This window comes from Cynocephalus volans, chromosome 1 (genome assembly GCF_027409185.1).
Source record: "Cynocephalus volans isolate mCynVol1 chromosome 1, mCynVol1.pri, whole genome shotgun sequence".
NCBI classification, from domain to species: domain Eukaryota; kingdom Metazoa; phylum Chordata; class Mammalia; order Dermoptera; family Cynocephalidae; genus Cynocephalus; species Cynocephalus volans.
In genome coordinates this window covers 39,026,752-39,047,246 of record NC_084460.1, presented here as the reverse complement: position 1 = coordinate 39,047,246, position 20,495 = coordinate 39,026,752, and the positions used below count along the sequence as shown (strand labels likewise).

Here is a 20,495-nt window from a genome sequence, read left to right as displayed (position 1 = left end):
TCTGGATCATTCCCTGCACACACCATGCCTGCCCCAAAGTCCTCTGTGGCTCCCCAGTACAGGATCCAAACTCCGGAGCCTGACATGAGCCTGTAGCCATCTAGACAGGTCTGCAGGAGTTCCCTAAGCCACTACATCCCCACCCCCTCTCCCCCGCCCCCTCCCTACATAGTGTGGTCCTGTAGGAAGAGAATGGGTGTTCCTGGCAAACAGGCTTGGTCCAATCCCATTGTGACCACAACTCAATATGACTGTTGTCACCTCACCCTTGGAGCCTCAGCTCCTTATCTGCACAGTGTGGATGGCTTTCTATTTTGGGGATTGTTGTGAAATTAAATAAATGACAAGAAAGAAATACCCATCCTGTGATAGATGCTAAATAGCTGGCATATATATACCCATCCTACCCTTCTTGGAGGTCCTGACCAAATGGCTCCCTCTGCCAGGAAGTCCTCCCTGAACACCACAAGAATTCTCATTCTCTCTCTCTCTCACTCTCCCTCACTCCTACCTTGGGAGTAAAATAAAAGCTGCCTCCTCCTGCACAGACCCCCACCCATCCCTATCCTCAGGCTCCATCACATCCTGAGGACAAGGACCAAGAACCAACAAGAACCAACACCTTGTGAGGCTGCAGCACAAGCAGCTCCCAGAGAGAAGTGACTTACCCAAGGTGACACAGCTGAGTCCACACAAGGGCCCAACAGTCCTGCCTCCCAGACCACATCCCCTAAGGCCATTCTCAGGCAAAGATGCTGTGTGTGGATGATGACGGGCCCCACCCAGACCCACTTTCAGGCTGTGCACCCGTCCCACAGTGGCTGTGAGCGCTGCTGCCCACAGCTGCCCCTCCTCTGGGGAAGTGTGCCTGGCTGGTGGGAGAAGGCACAGGAGGCTTGGCACCCTCCCCATCACTCCCAGCAGCCCATGGCCAATGACTGACTGACATGCAGGGTGCAGAAGGCCCCACCCCCCACCCCCCACCTCGAGATGGGACCCGCTCTTAGTGTCACCCATGCTCCCCTGGGATCAGGCCACATCCTCACTCCACGCCTTCCCTGCCCTGTCCTGCCTCCCACTCCCCTTCTCCTGAGAGTGTACCCCACTGAATCTCCCCCACAAGAATCCTCTGCTTCTATAGCTCAGCCTAACACAAACACCTTGACTCTCAAAATGTGGTCCACTAACAGCATCATCTAGACCTTGTAAGAATTACAAAATCTCTGGCCCCATTCCAAACCTACTGAATCAGAATCTGCATTTTAACATGACCTCCGTGCAATTCACATGTACCTTAAAGTTTGAGAAGTGCTGGCTTAAGGTAGGTAGTTACCAGCCCACTGTAGGGATCAGCCAACTAACACGGGTATTAACCAAACCTACCATTTGTCGTGGCAATCATATAGCTAATGTAGATGTTATCTGCTATGCTGTGAATGTTTGTGTCTCCCCCAAATTCATATGTTAAAATCCTGATGGTATTAGGAGGTGGGGCCTTTGGGAGGTAATTAGGTCATGGGGGCAGAGCCCTCATGATTGTGATTAGTGCCCTTATAAAAGAGACCCCAGAGAGCTAGCAAGCCCTTTCACCATGTGAGGACACATTGTAAAGATGGTGGTCTATGAGGAAGCAGGCCCTCACTGGACACCGAATCAGCCAGTGCCTTGATCTTGGACTTCTCAGGCTCCAGAACTGTGAGAAATAAATTTCTGTTGTTTATAAGCCATCCAGTTTCTGGTACTTTGTTCTATTAGCCTGAATGGACTAAGATGATCAAGGTTGGATAATTCCAACCTTGACCATCAACTGTGCAAATGAGCCAGCTGATATGGACATTAACCACCTGACTCCAGCTGTGGGATCTACATGGTCTCCTTTGCTCTGTGTGAGTGCAAATCTCAACATTACCCAGGTGGAAGCTTCTTGTCCTTCTGGTTTGAGCTCTAATCCCACATAGCCACTCGGTCACTAGAATTCTGTTTTTCTTTGATGCCACAGGGACTGGTCCCAGCATTTGCATTTGCCAATTAAAGCCTTTGCCTCTACTTCCCTCTTGAAGGGACCTCACCCCCACCTCTAGAAAGCTAGAAAAGATTCCCCAAAAGCAACCCTGAGGAAGGTGCCAGAAAGTAGGATGAATGAGATTCTCCAGGGCCCTAGAGGATGTGGGTTGGGGAGCTAGGCCCATAGTCTCTGCTTCAGAAGAAGAAGCCCCTGGCCTGCCCTGAGCCAAAGGTCATAGGGAGGGCAGGAACCCCTCTTCAGAGGCCCCACCCCAGGGTGTGAGCTCCCCATACTGGGGTGAGCCCTTCAAAATCCCTCCGAGGGGATGTCCATGACCTTTGCTAAACTAAATGCAATAACCAAGTCCTATGTGCTGAGCAGACCCCAGGGCCAGTCCTGGAGGCTGCAATAATCCAGACGTGTGTTTGGACAGGAGGCACCCTGCAAAGCTCAGTCAACTCTGCCTGTCGCCTGAGGAAGGAAGAAGTTCACCTTTTGCTAATCGTACTAATTCATTTTTTATTACTAACTTTCCTGTTTTCTATTTGCCATCTGATTGAAGATATTACCAAAGGCATTTAAACAGCATCAGACCGTACCACAATGGCAAACATAACTCTTTTTATTGAAATCTGTATTAATACACATATAATTCCCCAATCACAAAGACCTCATGGTCTACATGTTAGACCTAAGTGACAGTGGAGGTATGAGCACGATGGAAGGTTTTTCGAAAGATAACAAGCCGTGCTGGGGGTGTGTGATAAAATGGGCACCAACTCATGCTGCTGATGAATGTGGATGACCTGTTGGAAAAGGACATGGTGACATGAATCATGACCATAAAAATGCTCACTCCTTTGGGCCCGGGAATTCTACTTTGGCCATAGCCAACAACCTGGGTCTTATCCTTGACACCCCCTCTGCCACACCCCACATCCAACCCATCCCCAAATCTCATACATCCTACCACCCAATATCCCCCGTGCCCTTCCATTTGTCTCCATTCCTGCCCCCCCACCACAGTCCATGCCAGAGTGGACCAATAGAACTTTCTGCAATGATGAAAATGTTCTATATCTGCACTACCCAATAGGGGTTACAGATATGTGGCTATAGAGCACTTGAAATGTGGCCAGTGTGAGGGAAGAACTCAATTTTATTTTATTTTACTTTATTTTAAGTGGAACTAGTGGCTTCCATACTGGATAGCACAGCCGCAGGCCATCATCAATGTCCCCCCGCCAAACCATAGGAATCCCCTCCCGATTGTTCTCCTGCATCCACTCCAGGCCCATCTACTGTCCCCCCACCTCAAAGAGCCGCAAAGATTCTTCTCAAATGCAACACACCTTCACAACTCCCTCTGCCCTCGAATCAAGGTGGAAGCTCCCAAACACGGCCTCTGAGGCCCCTGTCTCCTGAGGACATTGAGCAGCTCAGCTCTCAGGGGGCCCACAGTATCACAGGTGCTGGATGGAGGGAGGACAGTGGCACAGGGAGGACAGCAGCAAAGGCCTCCCAGAGGAGGTGGCACTCGAGCAGAAACTTAAAAGACATGTATGTAGGAGTCTGCCAGGTGGGTGAGGAATACCAAAACCAGAAACCCAGTCAGACATGCTCTGATAGCTGCATTCATAAGCAAAGAGCAGAGAGTTCCACCCTCGTGAAGCTGATATTCTGGGGAGAGGAGAAGAAAGGAAGGAGGGATATAAACAATCAACATGATGAACAGGTAAATTACCATTGTTACAAGAAAAAGACAAAGATAGGTAAGGGATTTCTGGTGGACCAGGGGTGAGGTAGAGCAGTTTTCAGCATTGAATATCATTAAGTAAGGAAAAGTGCCAAAAGAAACACTTTTCTTGAATCTGTATAGTGGGATAGTAGCAAGTGATGTCCCACCATTTCCTAAACTTTTGGGCAGGTAACATTGTGTTCATAATTTAAAATTTAATGAAAAGACAGGGGTAAGAGCTTCAGGAGAGAAGCCACCAGAAAGTCCTCCTTCCTCAACAGAAACATTCCCACGGGCTGGAGAGAGATTTCATTATCTCCGAAGGCCGGGCTTACTGTGCCCCAGATACCCCAGCCCAAGCAACTGGGAGTGATGCCTCCCTGCTGACAAAAGCAAGGTCACCGCCCGAAAGGAGATGGAAAGGGGTCAAAACAGGGCTGGATCTGCCAGCCCTCGCCCCAGAGAGTCGAGCATTGATTAAAAACCACAAGGAGGAGGATTATGAACATCAGCCCTCTTGACTCACACTTCAGCCTTCTCCCTAAGCTCAGCTGGAGAAGAGCCTAGCAGGTTGCTAAAACAAGAATTCGAGAATTCCCATTTATTAACACTTGCAGGCCCCAGACACTGTCCCTCACATTTATGTGTTTAATCCACCTGATGACTATGTGCAAACAAGATAAGTGAGGCCCGGAGAGGGAAGGTGGACTATTCTTAGAAACACGGCCTGGGACATCTTACAATGGCCATTTCTAGAAAATACAACCCACCACATTCACTTATTCATTCTTTCAACAACTTTTAATTAAGCACCTACTATATAGCAGACACCGTGCAAGGTGCTGGGGACTCAGTTGTGAATAAAACAAACACGATCCCAGTGAGTTTTAAAGTTTACTGTTCTGAAGGGGGAATGATCAAGTAATCTCACAGATATATCATGCCATGAAAAGAAAAATAGAGACTGTGATAGAGAACAGGACTAACTGCAGAGATTAGTGGGTCAGAGTCTGAGAAGATGAGGATGAAGCCTGACCTGAGGGATGATCCAGAGCCGGCACATGAAGAATGAAGGCAAGAACATTCCAGACAAAGGGAACGGCATGTGCAAAGCCCCTCAGGCAAGAAAAAGCAGGGTGAGTCTGGGAAATGGCACGAAGGCTGGGGTGGCTAGAATGAAGTCAATGAGGGGATGCTGGCTGTGCTTACCACCATGTCCCCAGCACGAAGCCTGGTGCTTGGTACAGAGTGGCTAGGAGTGAGGCTGGAAAAGCAGGCAGGGGCGAGATCACATGAGGACCTATGGGCCAAAAGAGGAGTTTAATGTTATCTGCACTCCAGGAGAAGGCACTGGAAGGTTTTAAGTAGAGACCTGAGAACACATGATTGGGGTTTGTAAGAATTCATCAAGCCACAGTGGAGAACCATTGAGCAGTTTCACACTGAAAAGAGATAGGATCCAATTTATGTGTCAGAAAGATCTCTACCGTGGGCACAATGGCTCCTCGGCTCAACCTGATGTGACTTTTGGTCACCAGAGAGTAAATATCTCCAAACTCCATTGAAATCTAAACTTCTCCAGCTGGTATACGGGAGGCAGCCACCCTCCAGAAAGCAAGATGAAGCTGCAAATGACAGGACGTGGTGACAGAGCATCAGACAGAAGCATGGCTCTCGGCAGACGGAAAACTGTCCCAGAGAACACCTCAACAGGGTCGTTGCTTACTGTTAATGTCAAGCCATTAAGAAAACACAATTACATGCTTTGTTGATACTGTAAGACAAAATCCAGGACAACGTGAGAACATTTAGTGCTCCATCCCAAAGAGCCGTAAAGCAACAGACAGTACAGCAGCTGGAGGAAGTGCATGCTCTGTGCAAACAGGTGGCCAGGCCCTTCGGTATTTTTTAATCCTTGCCTCAATCAAAATCACATCCTGGCTCTTAGGCATCTGAGATAAACTTGGAAAGGGAATTAAAGCTAACTATTCCAGGTGCTTAAACATATATTACTACCTCATTTAATTCCATAAACAAGTAGTATGCTTAATCCCATTTTGCAGATGAGGAAACTGAGGCCCAGAGATAACAAATAGCTTTCCAAATGGCCATGGCTCCCTCTCCAGCCTCATCTCTTGACACTCTCATCCTCTTCTACGCCTTTGCATATGCTGTTCCTTCTACCTAGAATGCTTTCCCCTACTTTCTTCATTTGGTCAAGTCTTACTTACCTTCAAGCACAGGCAGGTGTCCCCTCCTCTGAGAAGCCTTCCCTGACTATCATGCCTGGCCTGGTGGTTCCACAGTCTCCTGAGCTACTTCTACCTAATGCTTACCACATACATTTGAAATTGTTTATTTCTGTCTGTCCCTCTAATAAGACTGTGGCTCCTCAAGGGCAAAGATCATGTCTAAATCACCTGTTAATGCCCGGCACCTACCACAAAGCCTTGCACACAGCAGGCAGTGAATGTTCTTCTGATGGCTAAATGAATGAATGAGGAAGGAGTGAATAAGTGAATTAACTCTTAATAAGTGGCAAGGCCAGGATTTGATCCCAGGCCAGTAAGACATCAAAGCATATCTCTTGGCCAGAGTGTGTGTGAGTGTGTGTGTGTCTTAGGCAGATAATTAGAAAATGTACACGGTGTGGAATATATTATAAAACATGCTGAGTAATTAATTTATCTGTTCAAATTGATGCTGAAAAGCACCACACTCAGGGGAAAATAGGATGATGAATGTGGGTAAAGGGTTAACCAAACCCTTTTCCTTGCTGCAAGAGAATTTCACCTTTGCTAACAATCTAGCATAACTCCCCTGGAAACTTGATGAAGGTAGGATGTTAACTATGTTACTAGGCAACTCTGTTCATGGTAATAATGACCCCTGGCTGGTTAGTTACATCCACACTGGGAGGACTACATATAAATTATAAATATCTGATAAAGAAGCCATACTTTAGGCTTTTCTGAGTGCAGTGACATTTGTAACAGGCATGTCCCTTGTGAGGTCCTTGAAGCTAAGCCTATGGAACTGTTAAAAGAGATCCAGCTGCTATAGAGAACAAGGATTCCAAGCCAGGGTGGCTTCCAGATCCACACATTGTGGGTCTCATTCCTTTGCACTTGAACTACAACCTGGGACAGAGCGGGCGGCAAAGAAAACACCTCCTGGCCACCTCGGTGAACAACTGCAGAGACTTCTACAAGAACTCATCCTGCAGAAGAGGGACAGTTCCTGTGCCTTGCTGGCAGGCTGTGGTTTCTGTCCCAAATCCTTCCAGGAGACTGGTACCCGTTGTCATCTGTGTTAGTCTTGTGCATCTGAATGTTTGATCAATCCTTAAAGACTCCCTGTGGGAGCTGCAATGAGAAAGAAGGGAAACAATACAGAAAAGAGAACATCTCCACTGGAACAAGCACTGCCCCTATACTGAACTGAAATCTCCTTAGACTCTAGAACTTAAAATCCTGGGATAGAGCCTATTCTCACAGTGGCAGCAGGAATGAGGGAGGGGATGGCTCACTTGATCTCCCAGAGGCCTCACCACAAGCCTGAGTTGCAATTGTGGTTATGTAAGGAAACTGGGGCTCAGAGAGGGTAAGTGACAGGTCAAAAGTCACACAGCTTGTACATGCCAGGATATGAACCCAGGCACTTCCATCGAACTCAAAGTCAAATTTGAATCCACCATCTGGTTTTACATAAAAATTAACTCACATCTAAGGTGGATATAGAGAACAGAGAAAGCTTGGAGGGTAGGTGGGGTGAAAGGACCTCCTTAAATAATGTAAGTAGCAAACAATAGGCACTCAGTAAATATTTGCAGATTAAATGAGCAACGAAAGGCCCAAGGTCCACTTTCCACATTATAAAGTTCAGTTCAAGTCAAAACACAGCACCATGGAACAATAAAATTTATGCATGAGATTGACCCTGGGTTATACTACTGAGTTGGATTCATTTCCAAGAAGTTTCTGAATCATTCCTGCAAATTAGGCACAACTTTGAGGTAAGCACGTTTTAATTAGCTGTAATGCGAAGGCATTCTACTGGCAAATGATGTCTGAAGTTGAAAATGAAGGCAGGAAGCCCAGCTGGGAACCGTCCCCCCCCATAGAAACAAGAGGCAAGCTGCCCATTCTTGCATCCCCAGCAGCTGGAGGGAGCTCTGCCCAGGATGGTGGGGACTGCAGAGAGAGCACAGGCCAAATCCCAGCTCCCCCAGCCAGCTCCTCTGCTGCCCTTATTTACTTGATCTGTTTGAATCTCAGTTTTCTCACCTACAAAATGGAGACACTGGTGCCTCTCATAGTTCTTATGATACGAGGAGATCATATGAGTGAATGAGCCTGAGATGCAGTAAATGCTCAGTGAGTAATCTGTGCTTAATTCTACCCTATTTCTCTCCATAAAACACCACAAAATTTAAAATGAAAATCAATGTGAGAGGACTTTTTGTCCAAGATGTTGATAGAGCACACACTTTTATCTCCCCTTTTTTCTAACCCCCACCGGAATGACCATTAAAAAAAAAAAAAAAAAGCCTGTATCTATATCTATAGATATATATAAATAAATATATATAACATATATAAACATACAAGGGGTCTTCAAAAAGTTAATTCAATTTTTCCACAAACTTTCTGAAGTGCCCTCGTACATACACCATTCAGAATTCATACATACGTACACACACGTGTATGAAAATAGAATCACTCCCTAAGAGCCCATAAGAAAACAAGAAAAGGCTGGCGATACATAGGTAGGGTGCTGGAAATTAAGAGGTCAAAGAGACAGACTGACAAGGAAGCCTATGAGCATTAAGGGACCAGCACCCCCATACAAAACTTCTAAAAAAGCGAATTTCCTGGGGACTGGCTGGTTGGTTCAGTTGGCTAGAGCGAAGCCTTGTAATACCAAGGTCTAGAGTTTGGATTCCCAGCCAGCCACCAAAAATAAAAGCTATTTTCCTAACAACCCCAGAAAATCCCAAGAGAGAGGCAGCTGGGGTGGGGAGCCCCGGGAAGGAAAAGTGACAGAACCCCTTGTGTCAGTCCAAAGCCCTTGGAGAAGCTTATTGTGGGGTTTTCCCCCACGCTAAAGCCAGGGGGAAGACTCTAACTGAAGTGAGAAATCCGCCTCAGAGATCCCCTGTGGCAGGCAGGCCTGAGGCAGGAGAAAAGTGGTGCACCAGTGCCCACGGTGGCTGCTGGCCACCAGGAGAGGAAGAGAGGTCCCTAATGAAGTGGGCACATCCCACACTCTCGTAGATGCTCTGGGCGAAGAGTCTCCACCCACACACCTCTCAACTTGCACGTGACATCCACACCGTGACCCACACAGTCGTGGCTTTCACTGGTGCTGAGGAAAGTCACAACTCTAGAACAGATCAATCTAGATCCCATGTACAAACTTAAATGTCAACCAAGAATCACCAGACATTTTAGTAAATATCAGCGTAAAAGAGAGGCCTAAAAGTGAACAGAAGAACTAACCACCAAGAAAAGAGTTAATGCAGGAAACAAAAGATAACTTTAAAAAATCGAATTATCCTCTTCAAAAAGACTCAAGATATTCACATATCCATAAAAAAATAAACAGGCTACTATGACACAGCAGAATTCTGGAAAAAACGATGACAGAATTAAAAGCAATAAATGCATTAGCAGTGCTGAACTGAAGAGTGGGTTCGAGTGGAAGAGCACCTAGCAAGCCCTCCTTGCAGGTCCCCTGGGGAGTAGGGCTGAGCAGGGAAGGGGAGGTGAGAGGGACTTTACTCATGTCTTTATATTCTAGAATACTTCTCTGTGTTTTACAAAGAACAAAAGCAGTTTTTTAAAAAAATAACTCAAGATAAAGGGGGAAAACAATAGGAAAGTGAAATAAAGTCGGGAGAGAATTAATGAACAAAACTCATGCTGTGATACTCTGTTAAGGCTACAAGTGACTCATTCATTGGCCTCTCAGGTTCCTGGGAACTCAGAGAAGGTGATGGGCAAAGCCAGGGACACTGACCTACATTAAGGTGGGGGCAGGGCCAATAGCCTCTTGTTGAAGAACTTGACAGGACTCCAGTCCAAAAAGAAAGCCATGGTTGCCTGCCCAGGGGTGACTTGCGTAGGCATGGCCCAGAAGCTCCTCAGAAATCCATCTGGAGTCCTCCCCATACACAGAAAAATGTGCAACATCTCAGCACAAGAGCTCTGGAATCCTACCCTGGAATGTGAAAGAGCATCTCTTTGGGCCCCTGAAAACTTCATTAATTGTAATTTTTCTTCCCTTGGACCTAAGAAGCAACTATCCTGCATCTCCCACATAGGGCAGATGGCACAGAGAAGAAATCTTCAGCAAGAAAGGTGAGTTTTCACCCCAAGATGCATCTCCCTAAAAGGAACACTGTGGTGCCCCCCCATCTATGCACACATCCACATCCCCCAACTGCAGGAATATCAGGTGTTGGGCTCACAGCTCTGTCCCCCCGACCCCCTTGCCCCAGGAACTGCTCTCCGCTGCAGGGACCTACCTCACCCAAGGGAACTGCCTGCAGCCAATGTCTGGGTGATGCAGGAATCAAATGCTTGGGCAGTCCCTTGCCTCAGTCTGGGACAACTCTGAAGAGCCTCCCCAGCTCCAGAGCTCCCTGTGGTATGGCTTTCATCGGTAACCACATGATGGGTCAGCTTCTCTCTCTGCTAAGCTTGCTTCCCTCACTCCCTTATAGTGCAGCCCCTCACAGAGAACTTACCCCCAAATAAACCTTCCATGGGCAACTCTCTATCCCAGTGTCTGCTTTTAGGGAACCTAACATAAGACTCTCCCCATGACCTATCAGGGGGCTGAAGAAGGACACCTGTGTCTGAGCCAGAGCTACATGCCCTGGGCCAGCAATACATCTCTGCTGTCCTAGACCAAGGCAGGAAAATCCTCCCCTGTTCTAGTCTAGACGAGTGGTTCCCTACCATCACCTTGTTAGCAGCAAAAATGTTCAGCCCCTCCCCACAGCTACTGAATCAGAACTTCTGGGAGTGGAGCCCAGCAATCTGTTTTAATTGCCCTCCAGGTGATTCTGTTGGGCCAAAGTATCCCTGAGAAGTGGAATATCCCTGGCCACTGGGGAAAATCAAACACAAGTCATTAAGCTTTCCCATCAGCAGAAGACCATGAGACAGTCGTTGAGAATGGTCTGAATCCAGCAACATGAAACATTCCATACTTCTGCCCCCCACCTCTGGCTTCCAGGCACTTCTCTACTTAAAACCCTACAGGCTGAATGCAACATTCTTTATGACAGTCTCCGCTGGTGTCCACTCATTAGGCTGAGGGTGCCCCAGACCATCTTTGCACTGGCTTCTCCCTCTACACCGCCCCCACCCCCCACCCCAGCCCACCTGGAGTTTCCTTTCCCACACCCCTGGAACTGTCACTGCCCCAGGTAATTTTATATTTAATGATTATTCTGCATTTTGAGCCAGTAGATCACAGCTCCACACAGCCTTTCATTCAGTAAATAAAACTTTCCTGTTTAGTCACCGAGCTTTCAGGATACAGCTGAATCCCCAGCATCTCAGTACATAGTAGGCATTCAATAAAAACCTGTTGAACACCCAAAAACCCAGCGGTAAACAGGTTGTAAATGTTGAAAAATCACAATCTTCTTGTTCATTCTAGCAGGCACCAAAAATCACAATTGTGGTTTTTTTATTTATTTAATTTTATTTTTTTGTCTTTTTGTGACCGGCCATACCGCGCTCAGCCAGTGAGCACACCGGCCATCCTTATATAGGATCCGAACCCGCGGCGGGAGCACTGCTGCGCTCCCAGCGCAGCACTCTCCCGAGTGCGCCACGGGGTTGGCCCCAGAAATCACAATTGTATAGTAGCAAGTGCTAAGCATCAGGGTAATTGATCAAAATGTATTAGCCTGTGTTATAGAACATCTTTTCACTAAGATGTAAAATTACAATTAACCATGATTCATTAATAGTTACTTACCATATGTTTGTCCTGCTGCTCCCAAACCACACTGAAAAAATCGCCATGTAGGTTTGGGTCCATGTAAATAAAATGACTGTCAACCCTGCGGATATGGGGTTTACTGACTGAAATACTGGACAGAAAGCACAAGCCGTACAGCTCTGCCACTCTCTGCACCATCCTCTTCTAGTTTACCTGCACGACACTTTCCAGACCAGTGGGTCTCAACCAGAGGCAAAGTCTGGAGACATTCTTGGTTGTCACAACTGGGAGCAGGTGCTACTGGCATCGAGTGGGTAGAGGCCAGGGATGCCGCTAACCATCCTACAACGCATAGGACAGCCCCCACAACACAGAATTATCAGGTCCAGAATGTCCATAGTGCCGCGGTTGGGAAACAGTGTTCTAGACTAGAGAGAACTTCCATATCTGTTACTTTAATCTGAATGTCACACAATCTGAACAACTTTCTGTGCCTCCAAAACCCACTTTCCTACACAGATTCAAGAAGGTAACAGAAGGACGTGGAGGAAATGAGCAGCTCCCCCGCCCCCCGCAATTTATTATCCTGAACAGTCCAACAAGAGACTTCTTCAAACCAGAGGCCCTGCAAAGTCGGATCCAGAGAAGCACCCCACGTTGGGAAAGCCAGGCCCCGCCCAGCACAAAGACTCAGGAAGGCAGCTGGGGGTGTGGTCAGTCCTCCCACAGCTAGCGCTGAGAGGTAGGTTCCCCTCCTGCTTAACTTTCAGTTGCGTGGCTCTTTGTCAATGGAAATGAAAGCACTTTCTGCTAGGGCCCAGTGCTATATGTGCATGATCTCCAGCCCTCACTGCTCCCCTGTGGGGGAGGCATCAGGCCCATTTTGTAGAAAAGGACACTGAAGCACAGGGAGGTTAAATAATTTGCCTGCGCTGATGATGATGAAGGCAGCGTTCAAACCCAGATCTGGCTGGTTCCAGAATCCATGCTGCCTTCATATTCTGAGACCAGCTCTAGGAAATCAGAGAAGCAAAACAGACTGCCCTATAGAATCAATGGGGCAAGTAGCCATACAGCAGAGGGACTCATGGGATGAGGGTGAGGCGTGGGACCTTGGCCTGTGTGCACAGACTCAGCTGCTCTTCCCTACTCTATCTATAGCCAGGCACTGTCTCCTGAGCCTGCTCAGGGAAGCTCCTCCAGGAATGGTAGGTCAGCCAAGAGAACCCTGTCCTACCCTGGACTCAGTAAGTTCATCACAATATCTTCAGATTATAACAGCCGAACAGATGCTAAATTCCTCAAGTCACAGAGGACAACTGGCCAGCCCCAACTCATTCATTCATTCATTTAGCAAATATTTGTTGAGCACCTATGTGCCAGGCCAGCTCTGCAAATACAAAAGTGAAAGCAGACACTCTGAAGCATATGGGGCCCATTTTCTCCAAAAGCACCTCCCTCATCCCTCCCAGTGCACTACTCTTTCCACAGTTATAAAGGACATTCCCAGCCCTTACTTCATAATATTTCCACACCATACCATCCCACTAGGCTGATGGTCACTGATTCACTTTCCCTTTGAACAGTGGGGAACAGAGGCCCAGAGAAGGGCACTGATGTGCTCAAGATCACCCAGCAGGCCTGGGCTGCTGCTCCTGACATACAAAGTGTGGTCCAGGAGGAGCCTCCAGGACAGGTGGGGTAAGGAGCTGTAGGGAACATGTTTAAATGGAAAGTAAAGAAGAGCTTCCCAACAGAGATGAAGGCTCCCTTCTAGAGCTCCCTGGGACCAGCCATCTCAGCTCACAGCCCACCTGGCCCAGGCCTCCACAGGACCCACCACAGCCACCTGCGCCCCTGTAGAAAGAAGCTGTGGAGATCTCACCCACCAGGGATGCTGAGCAGGCTTCACAGATTTCAAGTCCAGATGAAGCAGTAACAGCAACCTCCACTTCATGGATTTTTCTCAAAAAAAGGCTCCAATCACTCATTAAGCAAGCTAGTCTAGATCCCCATCCTTACATGATGCTGCGCCCAGAGCTGTGTGGGTGGAGAGTTGAATCATTCCCTTACCAGCACATATCCACTGAGCAATTATGGGCCAGGAACTGTGCCAAGTGCTGGATATTGTTCCTGCCTGTCAGGAGCCCACAAAAATCTGTACACAAACAACCAAACCACTGTTACCCGAAGTGTGGTTCCTGGACCAGCAGTAGCATCACCTGGGGGCTCATTAGACATGCAAATTCTCAGGGGCCCCCTCCAGACCAGCTGAATCAGAATCTCTGGGAGTGAAGCCCAGGAATCTGTTTTTAAAATCTTGCCAGATGATTCTTAATAAAGATGTGTACTTAAACTTGAGAAACATTTGGTCTAGACCACAAGGCCTTCCCCAACCTTCCCCAAATATTTAAAACTGCAAACCAGCCCCAGGCCTTGGCACCACTCTAACCCTCTTCTCTGCTTCGTTTTTGTCCATAGTTATATTGCCATCAATCATAATACCATATATTTCATCCACATATTTATGATTTCCCGCACTGATATATAAACTCCGGAGGGCAGCAATTTGAGTCACTCTTGTTCACTGCTGTAGAATTGGTTACCTAGCATAGAGCCTAGCACAAAAGAAATGATCAATAAATATTTGTCGACTGAATGATGGATGGCAGAACATGCCACATTCCACAGGGTACCAGTTCCTGGGGGAGCCTGGAGGAAGAGAGAATTTTGCTTGCCACGAAGCACTGTATAGGGAAGGTGGTACTCGTGTTGGCCTTGAAGGATGTTTAGACCAGGGATGAAGGATGCTTGGAACAGAGAGGCTAAGCCTCTTACTGGAATAGGTCCCAGATGGTTGATACCATCATTATCTAATTAGTAGCTGCTATGTGCCAAGAACTGTTCTAACCTACATCACCTCACTTAACCTTCCTGAACCTCAGAGGCAGGCAATGTCCTCAAGAGGATACCAGAGCTCAGAGATATTAAATAAATTGCCGACCCACAAAAAGGCTTGTATAAGAATGTTCATGGAAGCTTTATTTATAGTAGCCCCAACCTAGAAACAAACCCAAATGTCCATTAGCAGGTAAATGGATAAACCAATTGCGCTATATCCATATAATGTAATATTTTGCAGGAATAAAATGGAAAAACTATAGATACATGCAACAACACAGAAAAACCTTGAGTAATAAGCCAGACTCAAAAATATTTATGCTGCATATGGAGTTCTAGAACTTAAATATAGTTAATATACCTAAACTGAACTACATAAAGCATTGGTAATAGAAATCAGATAAGTAGTTGCATCTGGGGGTGGGGATGGGGGTATTGCCTGGAAAGAGGCTCCAGTGATAGAAATGTTCTATATCTGGATTGGGATGGTGGTTACATAGGTGTTTACATTTATCAAAACTCATGGAATCTGCATTTTATTATATATAAATTATATTTCAGTAAAAAATGAGCCAAAAGTCATTTTCCCTTGGTCACAAAGCCACAAATGGAGATCTGAACCAGGTTTGCCCACTTCTAGGGGCCAATTTACACTGGAGGGCCACAGATAAGTGAGGAGCCGCCAGCAGTCTCCTAGCCTGGTAAAGTGCCTTGTCAAAATCTGAATAAACGGAATTCACAGTTACCCTAGGAAGGATGTCCCAGGCCCCCAACCCCTAACCACAGCAAAGACTTGTGGGGAGGTCAGATGAGTGTCCAGCTGGGAGTCAAGAAACTTGGGTTCAGTCCTCAGCTTTGCTCTTTACTCGCTATGTAATTTGTGAGTACGCTACCCTGTGACTCAGTTTCCCCTTCTGTGAAGCAAAGAAGAAGGAGGGGATCAATGGTTCCCAGCAGGGGGCCACAGATGCTGAGGGCCACAAGCCCCTATGCTCACCAAGCACCGTTATTACATTAAATAATGTGCCTGCCTCATATCTGGTAAGCTATTTTTCTAATGCAAGCTAATATTATGTGGTTAATAAAATGCACATCTATTTCAAAGCAAAAATGAAACCATAGCAGCTTTCTGTCATCATGTATTTTCTCAAACAAAAGATACCAAAAGAACAACCACTGCTCATGACTTTGGTTTAAAGAGGCTGGGAATCTCTGTATAGAGGATCACTAAGAGGACAGTCACCAAGGGGACGGTCACCAAGGGGACAGTCACCAAGGGCCCTTCCAGGTCAACTGCCTCATGGTTGTCCGGCATCACTTGGGCAAATGCTTACCCTTGTGTTTCTAAAGTCTGGATCCCTTAGGGACAAGCCTCTTCTCTGGGCTCCAGAGACAGAACCCTCAATGTATAGCCTGTGTCCTGGTTCTGCAGCCCAGTCTACAGGCCCCAAATGTGATTACTGCTGTACCTTGAGCCTCAGTTTCCTCTCCAGCTCTGATAGTGACCAGCTGTAAAGATGAAGCCCAGGCATTTCCCTCCCCAACTCTTCACCATCAGCTGCCAGGGACAGAAAAAGGGAGTTCCTGGTCATGGCAGGGCCCCACTCCATAACCACTACCACTGAAGAACACCACTTGGGATCTGCTACCAACAGACCTCTGGCTCCTAGCTGAGCCAAGTGACCTCCCCTGCTTCATCCTGCCCTAGCCTGAAGGACTGAGTAGCAAGTCTCACATCCAAGCGTAAGGTTAGAACTTCCTTTCACCTATCCGGGTGGCCCAGCTGGACACCCCCCTCCCCCACCTCCCTAGATATGGGCCAAGGGTCCTAGATCACAGAACAGAAGCCAGAGTCACCATCTTCTCATTCTCTCTCCGCCTGGGCCCTCCTGCCGGTTTCACACAGTTTCTGGTGCTGAGTCAGAGGTTTGGAGAGCATCAGAATAAAGCAGGGGCCTGGGCTGAGTGCTGCCTCTCAAAGGCCCGATGTGGGACGGCCCTAAACTGGCGAGGTTTACGGAAACACCATCCCCAAAAGGAGCACTCTCGGCCAAGGTCCCAGCCACCCAACCACCCAAACGTTGAGGCACAAATCCCCACTCCCACCCACACCCTTAAACCAGAATCTGTCACCTACCTTGCCAACCTCATATTTTAAAAACTAACAAAGCGAAGGGCAGAAGACAGACCAGCGGCCCCACACCCAACCTTCTTTTCCCTGAAAACTCCAGTCGCTACTTTCTAATCTATTTTCCCTCCATCGCACTGCTTGAGAACTTGCCTTCTCTCCAGGTTACCATCCCCCTCTTCGGCTTCTAACTTTGCTGGTCACTGGACAAAAGATAATCATTCCACCCTCCGCGAGACCTCACCTGTCGCCCACCCCACCCCACATCGTCCCAGGCCCTGGTAGCCCCAGACCCTCCCCGACCCCCGTCCCGGGCAAACTGCATTGGGCCCGAGGACGCCCTCGGCGAGGCCCAGCCCGGGAGGCCCCGCGATCGGCGCAGGGACGCCCCCCTCCCGCAGCCTCCCCACAGCAAGGGGCTGGGCTAAAAGCCTGTGGGGTGAGGGAGAGACCCTGGGGGGCCGCCGATCCAGCCACCGGACGCGCACTCACCAAGCAGCGCCGCTGAGCCCGCGCGTCTGCGCCCGGGCCGCGGGGAAACCCACGCGCGCTGTTCAATCCGGGCTCAGAGTGACGAAAAGCCGCGCTCGGCTCCAGTCGGGCTCGGACCGACGCACCGACCGGCGGACGCACGGACGGCCTGGCTTCCTAACTAAGTTTGAAAGTTGCCTCCCTGGCGAGAAAAGAGGACGCGGACAGCGCAGCTACACCTAAGCATCCCGGCTGGGCCCAAGCCGCGCCGGTCCGGAGTTCGAGGCGCGCGAGCCTCCTTCGCGGGGGGACGCGGCTCGGGTGGGGGCGGCGATCCTGCAAAAATGGAAGAGGGTTTGTTTCCCTCACTGCAGCCCCTGGCTGGAGGGACGCCCGCTCACCGTTCCTCGGAGGAGACAGGCCTCGATTGGCTGCTGTCAACTCAGAATCCGAGGCCCCGCCGGGCAGTGACGGCCAATTAGTAAACGACCCAATTAGTGTGCGGCGGCACCGAGAAGTTAAAACCCCGACGCGCGAGTGTAGATGACCGAGGCGGGGGTCGGTGCGGACACTGTGGTTTTCCCTGGGTGTGACTGCGTATGACTGTGTGGCCGTCAGGGCGATTTGTGTCTTAGGTTCATCGTCCAGGGGGTGGCTGTGTGTGCCTGTATGAGTCATTGTGAGTGTGAGCGTGACTGTCGAGCGACGTCTTTGTGTGGCTGTTTCCAGTTGTGACTGGGTGTGACAGCGGATGGGGGCACGTAACGGTGTGTGCATCGTAGTGTGTGTGATGGGTGACTTGTATGTGGCAGTGCGACAGTATACCTGCACGAGTGACTGCGTGCCGTGCACAAGTGACTGTAAGGGTGACTTGCGTGGACGGTAGGTCAGTGTGAGTAGTGCATGGCTGTCTGTGTGTGTCACAGTGGGTCACTGTGTCTCAGCTTGTGAATGAATGTGAGGCTGTCAAGGGGGGCGTGGGTGATTGTGTCACTGTGTCGTCGTGTGGGTGGCTGTCGGGGTGACTTCTGCCTGTGATCTCAACAACTCAGGGTGTGAGTGTAACCGCGAGGGTAGCGGCCCGAGTGGCATGTGCCCGTCGGCAGGGCAGATGTGTGCGTGTCCCCCCGTGTGCCCCCGACAGTGCCCGCGTCCGGAACTGCCAGGCGACTCCTGTCCCGCGCTCACATCCGGGACGCTCAGGCCCCGGCCCGGGGTCCGAAGGCGCGGGCAGGCCCCGCCCGTCTGGCGCCCCCGCCCGCTCCCGCCTACCTTGCCGCAGTGGTAATAATCCAGGTGGGCCAGGCCGGCCGGCTCGGCCCCGGGCCGCGCACCCACGGCGGGCGCCGAGGGGTACAGGCGGACGTCCATGGCGGGCGCGGCGGCGGCGGCGGCGGCTCCCGCGGGCAGTGCCTGGGCGGGCGGCGGGTGGGAGCCAGTGTGCGAGCGGGTGTGAGAGCGCGGGGGGCGGGCCGGGGGCGGCGCCCGGCGGAGCGCCCCGCCCCCGCCCCCGCCCCGCCCGCGCACGCTATTGTTCCGGCCTCCGGCGGCGCCGAGGGCCAGGGGCCGGGGCCGGGCGGGGAGGTCTCTTCTCTCGGCTGGGCCACCTCCGGGTCCCCCGCCCGGCCCTCTGCCCGTGAGGGACCGCGGGGCTTGCGCGCTTGTCCAGACGGCCCTTTCCAGTCCCCGCCTTTCGCCACCAACGGAGAGGGTGGGAGAAAGCTGTACGACACCCCTCCCCAGAAGTGGGACACTCCCTGCCCTAGATATTCGGGAGGTGCTGAGCCCACAAGCGGCATGGTGGGAGTGTGGGGAGGAGGGAGCAAGGTGGTGACCGGAAGACTTTCAGAGATGGGTGCTGCCTTACCGGGGGACGCGGCCCAGCTCTCCAAACTGATCTCAAGATGCCCTTCCTCCTTGTCCCGCTGATTTGAATCACCGTGAAAGGCCCCCCACCCCGGGGGGGGATCGCTGCGCTTAAACTCTTTCATATGGGGAAACTGAGGCAAGGACTTGCGGTATCAGTAATAGAGCTCCAGGGTGGTGGACTCCACTGCCCCCAAAGGATCCAGAACTGAAACCCCTTGGAGAAGGCAGAAGGACCTCGCCCCCTTTAATGACAGGGAGGGGAAGAGCCATAGGAATGGTCTAGAGCCCCAAGCTCTGAAGAGGGGTCTAGAATCTCCTGGAGGGATAAAAGAAAAGAGATGGGATGGCTCCGATGGTGGATCGCAAAGATGACTATGAAATGGCCTCCCTCCCCCACACACAAAAAGGCCCCCTGATTCCTCACATCGCTTGCTGGCTGCTACAATGTTGCTCCTCCCCTTTTCATGCAAGAATTGTCTACACTAGCAATCTCTACTCCCTCACCACCCACTCACTGCTCCACCCATTGCCCTCTGGTTCCTGGCTCTGGCACCTGAGATGCCTGCTGGGGAGGGGCCAGGAGGAAGAAGTCTACCAAAATAGTATTCTTGGGTGGCTGCAGGACATGGATTGCTATTTGGAGAAAAGAGCCTCTTGTCCACTCAGGAGCCAGCTTGGTACTTAGCTCCCAATTGCTGCTTGGGCTTTGCTGGTCCTGGCCTTAAGCTGGGACCACTGTTTGTGACCAAAAAGATGCACTAACACAAGATAGGTGTGGGAAACAGGCTTTCACTGAAGGTTGGGAAACAACAGAGGGAAATTACGACTCAGAAAGGAAAGATCTTCCAAATAAATTTCAGCATTCATTGTTTCTAGAAATACAGTGCCACGCCTCATCAGAAGGAATTTTCCACTGTGCCCTCTCCTTTTTTAAAAACCATCTGGATGCCTAATTGACCCAGAACTACTTATTGAAAAGAACACCTCCTCCCTTCTCCATAGTACTAACTTTGTAGTAAATCAAGTAGTCCCATATGTGCATGGGATTGTTTCTGAATTCTCTACTCTGTTCTACCAGCCTATTTTTCTGTCCTTGTGCCCTCAATACACTGTTTGGATTATTATAGCTTTATAACTCTTAATGTCCTATAGAATAAATCTACCTGCTTTATTCTTGAAGACTGCTTTGGCAATTTTTGACCTTTGCACTTCCATAGAAATGTTTAAATCAGCTTGTCTGTTTCCACACATACAATCTTGCTAAGATTTTGATTGGTATCACATTTAATCTTTAGATAAATTTGGATAAAGTGACATGTTCAATATTGTGTTCCTGTTCATGAACATGGTATGTCCTTCCATTTATTTAGGGTTTTTAAAAATGTTCTCCAGCAATGTTTTGTAATTTTCTATGTAGAGAT

At 49.3% G+C, this 20,495-nt stretch overlaps 1 protein-coding gene across 2 annotated transcripts in view; it reads right to left on the bottom strand.

The window, feature by feature from the left end:
- Nucleotides 1-18,576, bottom strand: part of TOX2 (TOX high mobility group box family member 2) — a 146,966-nt gene extending 128,390 nt beyond the window's left edge. Inside the window, exon 1 of one of the 2 annotated variants that reach the window (XM_063108865.1) lies at nucleotides 18,468-18,576. In XM_063108865.1, coding sequence (XP_062964935.1) covers nucleotides 18,468-18,576 — 109 coding nt within the window. The remainder of the gene's footprint in view (nucleotides 1-18,467) is intronic. The other variant, XM_063108864.1, reaches the window with a different exon arrangement.
- Nucleotides 18,577-20,495: the final 1,919 nt, after the last annotated feature.